Consider the following 20,168-nt stretch of genomic DNA (forward strand, 5'->3'; position numbering starts at 1 on the left):
TTCTGTAATATTACAAGCTCTATTCTTATTTAGATAAAACTCTGTCAGGTCTCCCTCAGCCTGTGATGCATTGTAAAAGCCAAAGATCACATTTTGAAATTGGCCATTGCAGAGATTTCAGTAACTACTAGGAACCAGTTAATGTCCAACCATCCACAATCTTTGGGACATGGCAGGAAGCTGCGGCCCAGGAGAACATCCCCAAAGTCACAGAGAAAACGTGTAAACTCCACACAGACAGCAACAGGTGTCAGAATCGAGTCCAAGTATCTGAAGGTATGAGGCAAAATCAAACAGCAGTTAAATTCAATGGAAGCTTTGAGGCTGTTACAAGCATTAATTGAATGGATCAACAAACATTAACATGATCTAAAAGGAAATAGGAGCAGCAAATGGTTGAGATTTTTATATTATATAGGTTGTAATTTTTAAACATAGACACTATGGCCAAAAAAGTGTTATAGAGTGAGTTTTTAGGTAGATGATTCGTTTACACTTAAATGATTCTGGCCACCAGCTTTCTGTTTGACAAAGTACTGTGGACTGAGTTCACAACAATGCATTTCCTAAAAGCTGTGAATATCGAGATACTAGCCAGACGCTGCGGATGGAAGTGTGAAGTTTACAGATAGTTTCGAAGACAGTATTATCTGTACTTTATTATATTAATTGTCCTCTATGTTAGCACGTAAAATACCAAATAAATGTATTGTGGATTTGACTTGCACTCCTAAAGGCTGTGAGTACCAACCCAGAAAGGATGAAGTCAGAAGTTTGATGTTTTGCATGTAGCTTCAAAAGGAAGCATTGTCTATGCATTGTCTATAACTTTGGAAGTAGCGATTGCCTTTATGTTTAGCATATAAATATCGAACCCACATTGGGCAAGCAGACCTTTCCACCGAAAGCGTCTCTGTCCGTATGATGCATGTTGTACCTTGTTGTGTCGAATAAAGAAGCTGCTTTGTATCTAGCAGTAACTCTGTCTGTCCGGTGATTTCATCCATGCTACAACAAAAGCACATTAGCAACTCTACTTCCTCACGAGGCTCAGGAAATTCGACATGTCCCCCTTGATCATCACCAGCTTTTACAGAATCTGATCTGGTTTGAAATTCAGCTCTGAAAGAAACTGCAGAGTTGAGGACACAGCCCAGTGAAACACCACCACTGTCTACACTTGTCACTGCCTCAGGAAGGGAGCCAACATAACCAACGGTCCTACTCACCCCAGTCACTCTCTCTACTCCTCCTTTCGATTGGACAAAAGATAAAAAAGCTTGAAAACACGCACCAGCATGCTCAAGAACAGCTTCTATAAGACTCCTGAATAGATCTCTTATACCTTATTTGTTTCCCTTCTCTGCACTTTCTCTGTAACACTATATTCTACACTTTATCATTGTTTTTCCTCTTGTACTATGTACTTCTGTTAGTAACAATCTGTCTAGATGGCATGCAAATCCTAAGTTTTTCACTTTATTTTTGTACATATGGTAATAATAAACCAATTACCTAAAAGGCAGCATAACTAGGGGGGTCACTGCTTCCTCCCCCTTCCCTATTGCCCTCACATTTATTTTGGTTTAATATTATGGTCCCAAATAGCTAGATACAGGTGTCCCCCGCTTTTCGAATGTTTGCTTTACGAAACCTCACTGTTACGAAAGACCTACATTAGTACCCTGTTTTCGCTTTCAGAAGGTGTTTTCACTGTTACGAAAGAAAAGCAGCGCGCGATAAAAGGCAGCACGCACCCCGAGCAGCCGCTCTCCCCGGGAACTGCATTCTAGCCAGCATTGCTTAAACACTGCCTGTGAGCAGTCATTTGCAAGATTAGTTCTGCGGTATCGGAAAAGCCTAAGGGTGTTACACTTAGCATAAAACTAGACATAATTAAGCATTTCGATTGTGGTGAACAAAGTAAAGACAAAGTGAGTTTGGCTTGTGGAAGCTGAAGAAGATGATGTTGAAGAGATTTTGGCATCCCATGACCAAGACCTGATAGATGAAGTGCTGATGCAATTGGAAGAAAAACGGATAACAATCGAAACTGAATGAGTAATGATAAAGTACGACTTTAATTTTGAAAGGATACGTCAGTTTAGGGGACATTTGCAGGATGGTTTGAGTCCTTACAAAGAACTGTGTGATAGAAAAATACACGAGGCTCAGCAGTGGGAAATTGGCACTGATCTGAGCTGACAATTACGTGTCGGGCGGCACCTAATTAATTAGCATTTTTATTTTGGCTTTTTTCTTAAAGATATGCTGGATGCCTCCTGGATACCGCTGTACCCCTGCATGCTTCGCGGATCGGTATCGGTTGGTGGGCCGGAGGGTGGGGGCCACTGTACCACCCCAACCTGCGACGACTCAGCCTAACACACCATCATCAGTGTGCTCGGCGCTGTCTTCCCGATTCCAGTAAGTGATACTACACTGTACATACATTATTTCTACTTTATATAGGCTGTGTATTTTTACGTGTTATTTGGTATGATTTGGCAGCTTAAAGGTTACTGGAGAGCGCTTGCGCTGTGTTTTTGCCAACAGCGCTTGCGTGAGATTTTCTGCTGATGGCGCTTGCGTGAGATTTTCACTACGGAGAACAGTGCATAATGATTGTGGAAAAGTATTCCTACTTTATATAGGCTGTGTATTTATCATATCATTCCTGCTTTTACTATATGTTACTGTTATTTTAGGTTTCATGTGTTATTTGGCATGATTTGGTAGGTTATTTTTGGGTCTGCAAACACTCACAAAATTTTCCCATATAAATAAATGGTAATTGCTTCTTCGCTTTACGACATTTCAGCTTACGAACCGTTTCATAGGAACGCTCTACCTTCGGATGGCGGGGGAAACATGTACAGTTTGTGCTTGGACACATAATTATTCCAGAATGAATCATACTGTAATGAGTCACTTTTTTCATTTTCCTGGTAAAGGATTTTTACAGGAATTTTATGGTTAATACCAATGCTAGATCATTTCATGAATTGGAATTATATACTCCAGCTGCTGTTGTATTTGAAGTCCAGTGTCATTAGCCTTACTCTTTCGTTTAAGACTTGGCTTTAATTAAGACCCAAGGAGACCCAACTCTGTATCTGATTCAGATTACGTCAGCTATTTATAAATTAAGCAGAATTGTGGGAACTCCATCACCACCTGGTTCCATCAGCAGCTCACCACCACCTTCCCAAAAGCTCCAGCCGTCTCAGCCGCACTCACCCAGAGTGACAGGTGGTAACTCGGCTCCTAACAACAAATCTAATTCTTCCTTTGTGGAGTGAACAGAAAAGGAGAAACTCACTTTGAAGATAAACCCTCAAGGGGAATGAATCAGCAACAATTGCTGTTAACTTACCAGTGTGTACAAACCAAAGATGGTGCATGTCACTTTATCTGTGAAGGTCATGGAATAACTAAGTATCTGAAGACACTTTGGGTGGGGGAATGGCCACTGCAGTATTCACCCTGAAACAGGATCAAGGAATACTTAGCCTGCTTGAGTACAGAATACCCTCCATTTTGTAAGGTAAATGACCCAATACCTGTGAGATGAATCTTCCTTGAAATGACAGCCACCAGTTCAAGGTTATACTGGCACAGCAAGTAAAACAGAAGCACTTCAGTCAGTTAACAAAACAGAATCTACAACCTGCTAAAACCACATTTTGTCCAACCTTTCTAAACTGATTTTAAGCAAGATAAAAAAAGCACAGGCTTTTGCAAGATTTTAGCAGTGGTGAAAACTCATCAACATACTTCACCACTTAAGCACAATTATATTAAACACTAAACATCTTAGTATCATGCTGAAGGATTTAATTCAAAAATTCAACGCTTTTCAAAAAGAACAACAGATGCCAAGCTTGTAACTCAGTTAGGGTCTCTGCAAATGATTGTTGGTGTCATTTCAGCTTCCCAAACAGATGTGGGATTCCTTCAACCTAAAATCATTTAATTCAACTAAGAAATTAGTCAACTCAACAATGTTAGCAGAATTGAAGCTTTTTTTTTCCCGTTCGGTTTATGAGTGAAAGCCTGGCTCGCCATCTGTCAGCTGTGGCTCTGAGTCAGAATGTGGTTCCGTTCTCCCTGACGGTCCCAAAGCAATTTCTAAAGGAGGATGGTGATGATGGATGTAAAAATTCCTGCAGTCCTTGAAGGGAATCAGGGTGACTCTCATTGCCTCATAGGTAGTAATCACAGCCATTTGAACAACTTTGGTCATCAATGTGCTCTTGTTTTAGTAATACTTTTTCACTGAATGTAAAGCATTTTGAAAGGTGCTGTTTAAAGCCTTTCCTCCAAGAGGACCACAACCTTGTCGTAGTTTGGAGGCTTGTATGCCTCAATGACCCAGAGAGCTATGCTGTCGGGTGTCAGGCCTTAATGTTTTGGCTCTTTGCAGGGTCACCGGTGCCAAACAGGTCAAAGGGTAGAGGACAGACTAAGGGACGCCCACTGGTCCTTGTAGTTCAGGGATTCAGCTCAGGGCTAACAAACATGACTGGTAAAACAAGACTGTTACAGAAACAGCAATGAAGAATCCTTCTACATCTGAATGCAATGGTATTCCTGAGTCTCCACCTGGAATTTGCATGCATGACTGACAGTAGTAAAAACTGAGCTACTGACATGATGAAGGAAGGAAGTCCTGAACATTGCCAGAGATGGAGTACCAGCGGAGTAATGGGCAGTAGGTAGATTTAAATACGTCAATTATTTCTGTTGGTCCTCACCAAATTCCATTGCAGAGCACAGAGATTTTCCCAACATGATTCAAAACTCATGGAAAGGGAAGTTGAAAAAATTAAGATAACTAACCACATGAAAGCTTTGTAAAGAGAACAAGTTGCTTTAAAGGCATGACAAATGCTGCAACTTGATGGTGTGAAGAAACAGTTATCAATAAACTGTATGTTTATAAGAAAAAAACCTGTTGAACTGCCAGCCCTGATGTGCCTGGAGAACTACATTAAAACAAAGAGGAAATTTTGCTCTGTCCCCCGTAAGAGGCAGGATATTGCGGTGACTACTCATTTCAAATTGACTTCCCTTTCTGACATGTCTGTTCATGATGAGGCCAAACTCAGGTTGGAGGAGCAACATTTTGATTTAAGATTGGGTAGCCTCCAACGTGAGGGCATGGACATCAATCTCTCTAATTTCCAGTATTTTCTTACCCTCTCTCCTTCTCTCTTTTTCCATTTCTCATTCTGGTTACAATGTCACTCCTACTCTTCTCAACTGCCAATCACCTCCCTCTGGCTCCCTTTGTCCTCCTCTTTTTTCCCATGATCCACTGTTCTCTCCTATTAAATACATTCTTCTTCAGCTCTTTACTACTTCCACTTAACAGGCCACCCCCCCACCACAGCTTCTTACATCATCCACTATCCCATTTCCCCCAACCAACCACCTTCCCTCTTAGCTGGTCTCACCTATCCTTTGCCAGCTGGTACTCCTTCCCCTCTGCCCACATTTTATTGTGGCTTCTGCCCCCTCCTCTCCAGTCCTGATAAAGGGTCTCGGCTTGAGAAGTCAGTTAGATAATTAGTTAGAGATACTGTGAGGAATAGGCCCTTCTGGGCCTTTGAGCCGCACCACCCACAAAACCCAATTTAACCCTATCCTAATCAGAGGACAATTTACAATGACCAATTAACCTACCAATAGGTGCGTTTTTGGACTGTGGGAAGAAACCGGAGCACCCAGAAAACCCCACATGATCACGGAGAGAACGGTAAAATTCCTTCTAGGCAGCGTCAGGATCTGATGCTATGTGCCTGTGACACTGCTGCACATAACTTCTTCATGGCACCTACGCTGCTCTGATGCATCATTCAGCTTCAGTTTCTTCTCGTTAAAGCAGTAATATGGTCAATCAAAAATGAATCACCCTTACTTAAATTTTCATCTGCTAAAGCTTATTTGGCCATTAATAATAGGGCATGAATTGGGTATGAATTTTAAATCTGCTTTAGTCTTGACCTTAGAAAAACTAAATGTCTTCTCTTTAAAAAAATGACTCAAATGCAATTAACTAATATCATTACTGAACACCTATTTATTTTCTAACTCAACATGTTTTCCTTCGATTAGATCATTTTAAGGTAAAGGAACTTGAATACAATTGCAAGGAACTTCTAATTTGGAGCTCTTCCTCTTAATAATCAAAGATAATAACCTCCAGATCCTAGAAATGAGATTTCATCCAGCATTGAGGCATGACCTCAGAACCATATGTACTTTGCACATTTTTTCGGCTGCAATTAAGTGGAAAATACAATTGCCCTTGAGCTGAACAACTGGGATTCAAGTCCCATTGCAGAGACATGAGTAGATACTGAGTTCTAAGTACTGTGATACTGTGTTCTCAGTACTCAGTTCAACAGAGTTCCGAGTTCAACTCTCCTAGGGGAGTGCTGCACATTAGGAGATCGAATCCTTCAGACAGACATTCAACAAAAGTTCTATTAGTCTCCTCAAGTGGACCTAAAAGTCCTATTTCTAAGATAAAGAGGAGAGTTTTCATGCACCAGTGCGATATGTTTGCAAATAGCCTGGTTCCCATCAGTTCAATAACTTCAGAAGACTACACTGAATGCAGCTGTGAAACAGCACACTCAAATTGGTGATCAGGGAATTTGCGATGGAAACTTTTATATGTAGACTGACGTTATCGCCTGTGTCACGGTGAACACTATTTCAGCAACAATTCAAATGTAAAATCTAAACACAATTGATTCTGTAAATGTAGGAGATCCAGAGGAACAAACACAAAGTGCTGGAGGAAAGGCAGTAAATATGGAGAGGAATGCAGTGTAAAATCTAACCTTGGCTTGCACAGAAGCAGGCCAAACCATCATACCCATTTACACTAATACTTTTGCCCTCATTAAATCCGTATGGTTTAATAGTTTCCCTGTTCAACTGGTTAAATACCTCTTAAACTCTACCAACTCCTCCTGTAATCAGGGAGATCCAAATATCAACCACTCAGTGTGCAAAACTTTCCCCTTTAAATCTGCTCTATCTCACCTTAAAACCATGCCCTCTTGTTAATGATATCCTGGCCATCTACCTTATCTTCGCTTATCAATAAATTTATATGCATTGTTCATAATTCTAGAGCAACACACAATCTGCCGGAGAAACTCAGCAGGCTGAGCAGCATCTGTGGGGGCAAAAGGAATTGCCAATATTTCGGATCAAAACCCTGCATCAAGTTCTTCCTCTTCTCAGATTCTGTTCAGTCCCACTGAGTTCCTCCAGCAGTTTGATTGCTGCGGAAGATTCCAGAAACTGCAATCTTTTGTGTCTCCATTCATAATTCTATCTCAGGCCACCCCCTTTATTCCAAGATAAACGAATCCGCTGATTCAATCATTCATTACTAAAGTCAGAATCGGAATCAGATTTATTATTGTCAGCATATGTCGTGAAATTATTAACTGAATGGCAGCAGTACAATTCAATACATGATAAATAACAGTGTAAACATGTATGTGTGTGTGTATGTATATATATACTTAAATTAAAAATAGTAGTGAGAAAACAGAAATAATTAAAAAAGTGAGGTAGTGTTCATGGGTTCAATGTCCATTTAGAAATAAGGTGAAGATGCTGTTCCTGAATCGCTGAATGTGTGTGTGTGCGTGTGTGTGTGTGTGTGTGTGTGTGTGTGTGCGCGCGCGCGCGCCTTCAGAATCCTGCACCTCCTTCGTGATGGTAACAATGAGAAGGGGGCATGTCCTAGGTGATGGAAGTCCTTAATAATGGAAACCCTTTCTGAGGCACCACTCCTTGAAGGTGTCTAGGATACAACAGAGGCTAGTACGCATGATGGAGCTAATTTTACAACAAAAGTCGTCCAATCCAGGCAACGTCCTGGTCAATCTCTTCTGCATGGCTGGTTAAATTAAAATTATGACAGTCACAATGCCAATTGTAATTATTTAACATTAGCCTGTAAATTTTCTCTTTAACCAAGAAGATTATCCTTTAAATAGCAAGAGATCAAAGCCTCCCTTGGTGTACATCAACTGAAAAGTTCATTCCATAAAATAGTTCAGTCTTTCTTTCTAACATAATGCACGGGTTGTACGATTGGTAAGAGCACAACAGATTCTGCATATCAACACACACAAAATGCTGGAGGAACTCAGCAGGCCAGGCAGCATCCATAGAAAAAAGGTACAGTCGACACTTTGGGCCGAAACCCTTCAACTGGACTGGAATAAAAAAGCTAGGGAGTAGATTTAAAAGATGGGGGGAGGGGAGAGAGAACCACTAGGTTATAGGTGAAAGTTGGAGGGGAGGGATGAAGTAAAGAGCTGGGAAAAGTTGATTGGTGAAAGAGACAGAAGGCCATGGAACAAAGAAAAAAGGGGTAAGGAGTGCCAGAGGGAGGCAATGGGCAGGCAAGGAGATAAGGTTATTCTGCAGATGCTGGAAATCCAAAACAATGCACACAAAATACTGGAGGAATTCAGCAGGTCAGACAGCATCTATAGAACTGAATAAACTGTTGACATTTCAGGCCAAGACCCTTCTTCAGGTCTGGGAAGGAAGGGGGAAGATGCCAAAATAAAAAGTTGGAGAAAGGGGATGCAGGACTAGCTAGGTGATAGGTAAAGTGCTGGGAAGGATGGGGGCAGATGCCAGAATGCTCCACAACTTCCACCACCATCAACAGGATCCTACCACCAAACATATATTTACCTACACCCCCGCTCTCTGCTTTCCACAAGGATCACTCCCTTCCTGATTCCCTATTCCATTTGTCCATCCCCAATAATCTCCCTCCTGGTACATATACCTGCAAGGAATGCTATACCTGCCCATTCACCTCTTCCCTCACTTCCATTCAGGGCCCCCAAGAGTACTTTCATGTGAGGCAAGACTTCACATGCAAATCAGTCAGGGGCATCTACTGCATCCAGGACTTCTGATGTTGTCTCTACTACATTGTTGAGACCAATGTAAACTGGGAGACATCTCTGTTGAGCAGCTCTGCTCCATCTGCCAAAAGCAGAATTTCCTGGTGGCCAACTATTTTGATTCCTATCCCCACTCTCATTCCGACATGTCAGTCCCTGGCCCTCTCCTTTGCCTTTCTCACAGTTGAGGAGCAACCTCATATTCCGTCTAGGTAGCCTCTAACCCGTTGGCATGAACATCAATTTCTCCTTCTGCTATTTTCCCCATCCCCTTCTCTCTTCTTCTATTCCCCAGTCTGGCCTCTTACTTCCCTCTGTTTCCCCTCCTTCTTCACTTTCTCCCATGGTGAACTCTCTTTTATCAGATTCCTTCTTCTCCAGCCCTTTACCTTTCCTGCACACCTGGCTTCACCTATCATCTTCTATATAGTCCTCGACTAAAGTTAAAGTTAATGAATTTCACAACTTATGCCTGTGATATTGAACCTGATCGCGAATCCTTCCCCTTCTCCCACCTTTTTTATACTGGCATCTTCCACCTTCCTTCCCAGTCCTGAAGAAGGGTCTCAGCCCAAAACGATGACTGTTTATTCATTTCCATGGACATTGCCTGACCTGCTGAGTTCCTCCAGCGTTTTGTGTGATTGGGATAAAAACATTTTTCTTCATAAACCATAGCACAGGGAATGCACAACTGTTCGAATAACATCTGGCATATTTTGACAATGACAAATTCTTCTGAGAGAGAAATATTCTTTATTCAGTATCAGAGTTTCTAAATTTTATGGTGGACCATAGCCAAATCACTTTGTCTTGAAATAAAACAGCAGGAAGATTCAGCAATTATGTCACGAAGGAAGCCTGGTTGCCGAGACTATATGCGAAGGTACAATAGTCCTGTAACCTGAATCATTTCCAAAGTGTGATATTCTTAACTGCAGACAGCCTAGTGTGAAGTTCTCCAAAATTCAGTGTTACAGGAAAAGAAAATGGAAGAATTGCTGCATTTGAAATTGCATTTCCCTTATCTCCTCAGCAACTCTGAGCCAAGCCAATGAGTGGTACTTTGTGGACAGGAATGTTATTGATTTAGCCTCAATAAAGTGGAAAGGAAGCTTCAGCAGTATATCTTAAAATGAGCTGAAGCTATCAACCAAACAGCCTGCAGGAATACTTCCAAATCTTATCCGGTAACGGCACTTGCACTAGATTACAGCTCAGATTGGAATCTCAAATGAGATATTCTGAACAAGAGCTACACATTGTATTGTTGCAAGGACTCCACCATAGCCAAAATAACAATATACCTACAGGGCATCTTCACTGCAGCAGATGCCTGAGGCACTTCCAAGAGTATTAGTGATCAAACATCTGGCATTGAGAGATGTAAAAGAAATATTAGGTAGGCTTTAAGTGTGCCTGAAGGAGAGACAGGAGTGAGTTCCAGTGACCAAGGCCAGGGCATCCACCAAAATCAGGGATGCACAAGAGCCCAGCGGTGGAGGGGCACTGAGATCACGGAGGACTGGAGGGAACAGAGATAAGGAGGAACAGAAAGTATGGTGCAGGTTGAATGTGAGGATGAGCACACATATCCAAAACACAACTTTATCCTCCTTTCATCATCATCATCAGGTGCCGTGCCCAGTTTGAGCTTTGACTGCCATGGCCCACACTCTCCTGATTCGGGTCAAATGGATCTTCCTTTACAATGGGTAAACCTACAGGTCATGCCTGCTTCTGAGTGCTAGATTCAAACTTCTTTTTTACATATTTGATAGTATTTAAATTATGACTACAGCACAGCATAACCATCTCTTATCAATTCCTATAGGTTACATGAAGTAACCTATAAATCAAACGGACTGACAATTGCCATCAACAACTTACATGATGTAACTGCTGTAGAACTGTGAATAAAATGCTCCTGTTAAACATGTAGAAATTTCTGAAAATATTCCTGCTAAAGAAGTTGCTTTTATGTCATGTCTTTAACCCTCACAGCTACCTCAATGGCACATACCAGATGTAATTTGATACCAGTCAGCATCAGGAGGTAACGGGAAAGATGAAATTTGAGAATTAAGAGGAGCAGTGACAAGATTTAAAGAAAGAAGGAATTCCAGTTCTTGCAGCTTGCCATCAAAATTGTTCTGACCAAGCGCGTGGCAAAAAATAATTAAGAAGGGCATGAGGCAACATTGAAGGACTGCAGAGTTCTCAAGATAAATACACTATTGTGTGCACTGGTATGACGAGGTACAGGTACAATGAAAAACTCACTTGCAGCTGCAACACAGGCACATAGGGTTGGACAACACACTGGACATAAGTTGTACAAAACACAAAAGGGAAGAAAAAGACTCTGCAAGACAAGACATGAATACAAAATAAAACCACAACCAGAGACAAGTCTATGGTAGTGCAAGATGTTGTTTTGTTGTTGAGGTAGGGTTGGTGTTGTGCAGATCTATTATGGCTGTATGAAAGTAGCCATTCTTGAACCTGGTGCTGTGGGACTTCAGGCTTCTGTACCCCTTGCCTCAGAGTCGTAAAAGTGGGCATGACCCAGATGATGGGAACCCTTTACCTTTAGCCTCCTGAAGATGCTGTCAGTGTAAGGAGGTTTGTGCCTGAGCTGGACTGGGCTCAATGTTTAGGGATGAAGAAGGATGCAGAGACAGGTTGGAAACAAAGAAGCAGGGCAAGTGTAGAATAATTAAGCACATGTTGACAACAATATAAAAGAGATGGAGCTTCAGTATCAATTAACTGATCAGCATGACCAAAAAGCTTCAGTCTCAATTAACAGAGCAGCATGACCAAGACTTGATATGACTTTGCTTAAATTAAATAAAGGGCCACAAAGAAATCACTGAAAACAGTTTGTGAAAGTCAAATAGTATCTCTCCCAGTTTTTCTGTGGAGCCTCATCCCCACTATTCAACTCTACATGTCAAACTAATGTGCTTCTTTCTACTTGGGCTGTCGGAAGTGATTCAATGGTCAATCTCATTGGTCTCGTTTATAAATATTTCACAATAGGGGCCCCTGTTTTCTCTGTGCTTGTTGATAAACACAAGTCCTACTGTGAAATGCCTGCATCAATAAATTCAAGAAGTCCTATTCCTGCCATCGATCAATGAGATGTCTCTTCTTGTTTACAGTGGAGTCTGGAATCCAGACGAACTACTTTGACCCTTGTTTTCAGGTATACAGCTTCAAACAAGGAGCAACTGAACTCAGGCAGGCCCAGGAGAACTGAACTCTGCCAGTCCGTAGAAATGCACGCAATTACATTCCAAAGGCAGGGAGGTAATGGTTCATACCTGCTATCAATTTGTCAACAGAAAATGACTGAATGATGTATGCTGAGAAAGCATGACAAGACTGGAGGCATTTTCGGCACGACTGAGTAACTCAGCAGGACTGTAAGAACTTTAACGATCGTAAGTAAAATGACTGTAAGTATCCTTGACTTTTAAAACCTGTTAAACACTAGATTTACTATTAATCGTCTGGTTCTCTCCCAAGAAGCCAATTGTGAGTTAAGCCATCTCAAGAATTGGGAGGATGTATAATGGTCAGGACTTCACGAGGGAACTGCAAGGGAAGTGGTTCAACAGCGTGTATTCTTAACCATTTCCTCTCAATCCAAGTACTTTTAGGACTAATTCTCTTTGCCCAGAACGTGTGCCCTCCAACTCACTCCCACTTCTTTTTCTACCTTTTGTCTTTACTATAATCTTTACTTTGTGTAGGGACTCATTAGGAGAAGAATCATATGGTCCAGTACTTCTGGAATATGTGTTTATCAGAAATAGACTTGCACTGGTATCATTGGTTATCTTATCATGTAAGTTAAGTAAAATTTATAGTCATAGACTCAGCTTGAGGCGTCCCAGAGTTCAGAGTCAAATTCCGACACCATCTGTAAGGGGTTTGTATGTTCTCCCCATGAACTGCGTAGGTTTCCTCAGGGTGCCCCGGTTTCCTCCCACAGTCCAAAGATATACGGTTTAATAAGTTAATTGGTCATTGTAAACTGTCCAGTAATTAGGCTAGTGTTAAATAGGATGGTGGGCAGAGCAGTTTGTTGGGCCAAAAGGGCCTATTCCACATTGTATCTCCAAATAAAAAGTAAATAAAATCGTAGTTACTATAGCACAGAAACAGGCATTTTGCCTCATCTAGTCTATGCCAAATTGTTTTTCTGCTCAATCCTATCTACCTACACTGGGGCTATAGCCCTACATACCCCTCCCATGAATGTACCTATCCAAATTTTTCTTAATTGTTATAATTGAACCTGCATCCTCCAACTCTGCTAGCAGCTTGTTCCACACTTGTACCACCATATGAGTGAAGGATTTCCCCCTCAGGTTCTACTTAAATATTTCACCTTTCACCCTGAACCTCTGGTTCTTGTCTCACCCACCCTGAGGGCAGACATCCCACCCTCTAAAAACTCATTTCAGGGAGGTAGCACCATCAATTTGCGGGAGACTCCCAGAACTTCCGGGAGAGGTGGGATGTCTGCAATAGAGTAGCTCCTTAGCAGCTCGCCAGCTAGTTTAAATAATGTTAGCTATACTAATGAATGAATGACACCTGTTAAACTCACCTCAACATGTCTTTTACAGTCTTAACCCACCATGGGCAATAGAAAAGTCATTGTTGCAAACAGTGCAGCGAGCAAAACTGTCATTATTTTTGACCCCTATTAGGCAGGGGTACACTTTAGTGTAGTCTGGGCAGACGTACGTTTTATATTTTCTTTTTTTGGAACACTCTGCCGTGGCAGGTGCGCGCGTGCTCTCTCTCTCTCTCTCTCGTGCTCTCTCGTGTTCTCTCTCTCTCTCTCTCGTGCTCTCTCGTGTTCTCTCTCTCTCTCTCTCTCTCTCTCGCATGCTCTCCCTCTCTCTCTCGTGCTCTCGTGTTCTCTCTCTCTCTCTCTCTCGCGTGCTCTCTCTCTCGTGTTCTCTCTCTCTCTCTCTCTCTCTCTCTCGTGTTCTCTCTCTCTCTCTCTCTTGCGTGCTCTCTCTCTCTCTCTCTCTCATGCTCTCTCTCTCTCTCGTGTTCTCTCGCTCGCTTTCAAATAAATCGATTTCCAGGATATTGTATATAATTTGTGGACATCAGGGAGCCACTATCAATATGCAGGAGACTCCCGGAACTTCCGGGAGAGGTGGGATGTCTGTGAGGGGAAAATGATTGCGTATATTTACCACATCTATATTCCTTACAATTTTGAATACTTCTATAAGATCTCCCTTCATTCTCCAGGGAATAAAAGTTCTAGTCAATTCAACCCTTTCCTATACACAGGTCCTCAAGGTTCAGCAACATCTTTGTAAAGTTTCTCTGCATTCGTTCAAGCTTTTCATTAGGTAGGTGACCAGAACCCCTGCACACAATACTGAAAATAGCACCCTTCAGCTCCCTCGCTTCAGGTGCATTCCTCACTGTCGTGACTGATCTCTGCCACATCTCAGGGATTGCTGCTGACTGTTGTATGGGGAAGGGTGTGCTCTCTCTACCACCAATGCATTCAATGGCAATACTCTCCAGTAGCTGAAAGAGTGTTCTTTGAGAACTGCTTGCATGGATCACACTTGCTGTGTTACATCAGTGCAATGCATGAATAGGAAATATTGGCCTGAGACTGACAATGTCATTTGAGCATGGGGTTGCATGTGGGAATGTGAGAGGAGTGTTACATTTATGAACAGAAACTCTCACTCTGAGCTGCTTTTACGACGCTGCTTTCAATGCACAGTGAAAGTGACACAGAGCAATTTCTGGAAAATCAGCTAAGCTGCACCGGGGCTGAGCAAGGTGGACATGGTGAGAGTGGCTTGGAATCAAAATGGGAAGTTGAGATGCCAGTCTAACACTTGTGGATGTAACCATCAACATAAGCTGAAGAGAATCTGAAGGAACCTATCTTGAAGATGAAAGGCTGTGTGAGATTACTCCTATTATTGAAGGCAAAAGTTATGACACCTGGACTTCTCAAGGAATTTAAAAAGATAATGAAGATAAGGTAATGGAAGGTCAACAATTTCAGGCTGATCAAAATAATGAAAGGTACAAAGGCACCTTTCCGCTGACTGCTATAAGAATAGTAAGAATATTTTTCTTCCATTAGTGTGGTCATTGGAAATCTTGTTGAGGACAATATACACTACTGCAGTTTTGACCCCTGAAGTAGAACAGATTAACGGGAATGATGTAGCCAAAAACTGGTTGCTTTGTGAATAAACTGTTATTTTTCAGCCTATTAAAGCTGAAATATGGACCTTATATAAAAAAAAATGATTGCCTCTTTTACTGTATTGTGTGGAGGAACTTGCTAATAATCCCAAAGACAAGAGAAAAACAACCAGTCAGGTTAGCTCAGGCCCAATTGCCATTTCCCATGAGGCCAAGACATCCAAGTGGAAATGTGCATATTTGAAAGATGTAAGGAAAACAGTGGATAAAAACATATACACTCGAAGTGGAAGGCAACTCAATGGGAGGGCAGCAAGCAAAGTGATCAAAACATTGATTCATAGATTCTATAATGGTTATTATTCCAAAGATTTATTGAGCATGCCCACAAGAAAATAGATCTCCAGGTTGTATATAGTGACATATATGCACTTTAAGAATAAATTTACTTTGAACTTTGAACATGTTTGTCTCTCCAGCTGCCCCAGGATGGGCTTGTTGAGTATTGACATGCTGCTTCCATGGAAACTTGAGAGACCAGACACATGACTAATCACCAAAGGCAAATATTCAGCCTATTCCCAATACTGACCTTTATCAGTGTGTGAAGAAACACTTCCTGAAAATTGTCCTTTGTACACGTACCCTACTATATAAATGATGCTAAAAACTGCATAATTTGGTATATTGATTATTTTCTCTACTTATTCATTCATGGTGTGTGGACATCACTGGTAATGCAAGCATTTGTTACCCAGCCCTTATTGTCCTAAACTGAGGCAATTAAGAGTCAACTTGATTGGTAAGTTTGGAGATCCATAAACACCAAACTGGGTACGAAAAGCAGATAGCTTCCCAGATGGCGTGCATTTACAAGCCATCATTAAAGGGATGAGTGATTAATTTCACTATTTTTTTTACCACAAGTATTAAATTTTAGTTCCTAAGACCCTTAGTGGAAGTTAAACTTAATAAGCCCAGTAACAGAACTTTAAGTGGAAGGCAACTCAACAGGAGGAACTCATGGTACAAATTCTGTTACTGCCTTACCCAAATATTGAAACACTCCAACTTCTACTCTCTTTATCAACAGTTTAATCCTTGGACACTCAAGTGCATTGGCATGAACAATACTCAAATAAAACCTTGATGACTGAAATGCAGAACAAATCTTGCAGAACAAAACAGCATCAGTGCTATTTTAAGCTTATGATCAATTGATTTACCCATGCTATTATTGTAACTATTGTGTTTATTGCTGTTAAACACAATAAGTCCAGACAGATTGGTAAGTATGCACATTACGTTGGTGCCTAATTGCTTCTGATCATAGCACTTATGTCATTTTACTTTTTAAAAAAGACTCTTAAAAAGTCTTTTTATTGTCCTCTTTAGACAAAATCATTTCTTCACATTTCCATGACAAAGCCACATTGTTTGTCTCTTGTACTCACAGGACTTGACAGTGGCTTACTCAAACTGAAAACAACCAGTTTGGTGACTAAGGGTAAACAAATGTGATGAGCATTGAGGTTAGTTCTTAAATGAGTGGGAATCTGTTGTCCTGTTGTGACAGAAAATTAGACCAGCATTTGTTTCTATGTCAATTCTGTGACCTACCTGTGTTTCTCAAAGGAAATGATGCTGCTGCCCAGAGCTGACATAACTAGAAGCCACTGGTGCTCTCTTCTGTCCTGCCAACTGTCCATCTCTCGCCTATCAGATTCCATCTTCCTCAACTCTTTGCCTCTTCAATCTATCACTTCCCAGCTTCTTACAATATTTCCGAAACCTCACCATCTGCTTACCTTCTCCCTTCAGCTGGATTCACCTATCACTCACCAGATCCCTCCCTCCGCCCCGCCCCCTTTAACGCTGGCTTCTGCCCTCTTTCTTTCCAGTTCCAATGAAGGGTCTTGGCCCAAAACATCAACTGTCCATTTCCATCCATAGATGATAGATGATGCCTGACTTGCCGAGCTCCTCCAACATTTGCTACACTGGTAGGCATCTCATGCAGCACAAGTGGGGCAGCACAAATCTCCCAGGCTTCTGTCTTTCACACTTGAAATTCGTGTGTGTGTGTGTGTGTGTGTGTGTGTGTGTGTGTGTTTGTTTGCGTACACATGCGCTTTCTGAAACAGGAGGACCTTTTTGTAAAACAGCTCCCAGCTATAACTGTTGCTTCATCAGTAATCAAAACCGTTATCTGACTGCCTGACCTATTCTTTACAGCAATGTGTTGGGATCTGATCTCCCAGTGTGGAATATACCAGGAGACACACTAGAACAAACATCATACTATAGTGGAGGCATCCAGTGATTACACAGCAACAGAGAAACTGCCCTGTCACTGCCCATTTTAAAAAAGGAGGACCAGCTGGCAAACTGGCCGGAACAGTCTCCCTCTCCCTGCAGCTCCACCCTTCCCAAAACTGATGAGCTGCAGAATTCTGGTCTTTCACGGTAGCAGGGGTTGCACAGTGTATGAAACGCATCTCATTGCTTAAAATAGGGAGACAAATCAAGTGGGCTCCCAAACCCAGATCAATCCCCCTTTGACCTGAAAACTTCCATTCCATCTTTTCTGTTCTGTTCTCCCCATTTGTACGGCATCAGTTTAAAAACCTGATTAGTTTGCCATTTCCAAAACTTCCATCTCATTTTACTGCAGCGCCACAGAAGTATCAACCTGCATCTGAGCTCTTTTAATTGTGCCTTTCTTACTTTGAATTCAGGCCAAAAAAGCAGAATCTCATCTTCTCCTCAAGTTCAATTTTTTGCTTCGGACTTCAAAGCCATGCAACGCCCCAGTGTACCCAGCTACCTTCAATGCATAAACTTTTCATAGTACTGTTGATTATCAGTTCCATTTCGGATGGTTCAGTGGGTGTCATTATATCTGCATCTGTGTTTAATTTGCACTGAGATATGTGGAAGGGGGGAAGAGGGAGAGGGAGAGGGAGGGAGGGAGAGAGAGAGAGAGAGAGAGAATGAACAAATGGGAATGAGCACCTGTGGCATGTGGAACTGAAGTATTTGATCGAATGTAGATCACGGTCTCTTTGGGGGCTTTACTATTGCTTGCGTGGCGAGTAGTGGGAGGGGGAGAGTTGATGCTTCTGCCGCTGCTTGTGTGTGTGAGGGGGAGGGGGTCCTTGAGGTTCTAACACTTTTCTTTGTCATTCATTCTTTGGCATTTTTCTTCTGTTTTGTGGATGTCTGTGGAGAGCAAGGATTTCAAGTTGTAAATCGTTTGCATTCTCTGAGAAACTTGTCCTCGACATCAAGAATGACAGGCGGTGTGGCACAGATAGAATGGACAGCCAGCGTCTTCTTTTTTCCAGGGCGGCGAAGGCCAATAGCAGAGGACATGCACTGAGGTGGAGTGGAGTAAAGTTTAAGGCAGGGGTTGACAACCTGGGGTCCATGCTTAATGGTATTAGTCCACGGCATTAGAGAGGTTGGGAACCCCTGGTTTGAGGGGAGATGTCAGAGAAAGGTTTTTTTTCACATTGAGAGTAGTGGTTGCCTAGATTACACTGCTGTGGGTGTTGGTAGAGCATGATATGATAGTGTCATTGAGACTAGTTAGGTTGAGTTGTTCTCCAGTCTTGGCAATCTACTTGCAAACATTTCATCACCATGCCAGGAGACATCACCAGTGCGCTGCTAATTGTGGGGTGCGCTCTGAATGCTTGGCCTTTACGTACTTATCAATCAGCTGATTGGACATCATTTCAGAAACTCATTTGTCAAGCGGGGTGGAATTCTTGTCGCTGACTGGTGGTGCGGTGAACTTCGAGCGTTGCAGTCTGGAATTTTGCCCGCATCGGCTCATAAATAGGATTGAGGTCTATATACTTAATGAAGTGACGCCCCAATCAGGCGATTGTAAAGTATATAAAGGCCAAGCATTTGGAGGACATGCCATAATCAATGGCGCACTGACAATGTCTCCTCACGTGGTGACAAAACGTTTGCAAGTAAATTGCCAAGATCAGAGAACACGTCAATTCAGCCATCAACCACCCGAGCTACTCATCTTCTGAATTATTTCATTGAGACTCTTATATAGGCACCAAGATGTAAGAAAAATGGAAAGTTGTGGGCTGTGTAGGAGGGAGGGGATAGATTGATCACAGAGTATGTTTATATAGACGAGCACAACATGCTGGACAGAAGGGCCTGTAGTGTCCTGCACTGTTCTAGGTTCTATGAGTGTCACCCTACCCAGGATGTTACTTTAGATGTGGTGTTGCAAAGAACCAATCACAAAAATCCAGAGGTTAATGCATTACGTTGTTCTTTTTAGTCACTGCAGATGATTTACACTGTTTCCTTTAATTCACAAGTGTGCATGTGGCTTATTGTAATTCATTGAAAATTACTTAAGCATGGCTTCCTATTGGCTATCTTACATAAGCTTGAGCACATGCAAAACTGATGCCCTGGCCTAATACACAGAGAGAGCCCTGTTCACACATCACCTGAGTTTTCAGACCCACATTTGGGATATGGGCCAAATGAGACTCCTTTGGTGGGCACCATGATCAGTATGGATGAGTTGGGCCGAAGGGTCTGTTCCTGTGCCGTATTACCCTGTGACTCTAAAACTCGTAAACAACTACACACAGAACACTGGGGGAACTCAGCAAGTCAACATTTCAGGCCAAGTCCCTTCATCTGGACTGGAAAGGAAGGGTGAAGGACTCAGAATAAGGTGAGGGAGGGGAGGAAGAAGTACAAGGTTGGAGGTGATAGGTGAAACCGGGTGGGGGGGGGAATGAAGTAAAGGGCTGGGAAGTTGATTCCTCCCAATTTCATTTATCATCTACCACCTCGTACTTCTTTTTCCCCTCCACCCACCTTCTTACTCCGACTTCTCTTCCTTTCCAGACCTAAGGAAGAGTCTCAGCCCGTAACGTCAACTGTTTACTCTTTTCCATAGATGCTGCCTGCCTGGCCTGCTGAGTTCCTGCAGCACTTTGT

The 20,168-nt window shown here is 42.1% G+C and overlaps 1 protein-coding gene across 5 annotated transcripts in view; it reads right to left on the reverse strand.

The window, feature by feature from the left end:
* The window catches only part of LOC134346784 (protocadherin-9), an 850,226-nt gene that overhangs the window by 814,967 nt on the left and 15,091 nt on the right, over positions 1-20,168 (reverse strand). The window contains exon 2 of one of the 5 annotated variants that reach the window (XM_063048434.1): positions 190-270. The exons of the other annotated variants lie outside the window; for them this stretch is intronic. Within the exon in view, the coding sequence (XP_062904504.1) occupies positions 208-270 (63 nt within the window). The 3' untranslated portion in view covers positions 190-207. Of the gene's footprint in view, positions 1-189; positions 271-20,168 lie in introns of those variants that run through there. 5 annotated transcript variants of the gene reach the window in all.

The sequence above is a fragment of the Mobula hypostoma genome, chromosome 5 (assembly GCF_963921235.1).
Source record: "Mobula hypostoma chromosome 5, sMobHyp1.1, whole genome shotgun sequence".
NCBI classification, from domain to species: domain Eukaryota; kingdom Metazoa; phylum Chordata; class Chondrichthyes; order Myliobatiformes; family Myliobatidae; genus Mobula; species Mobula hypostoma.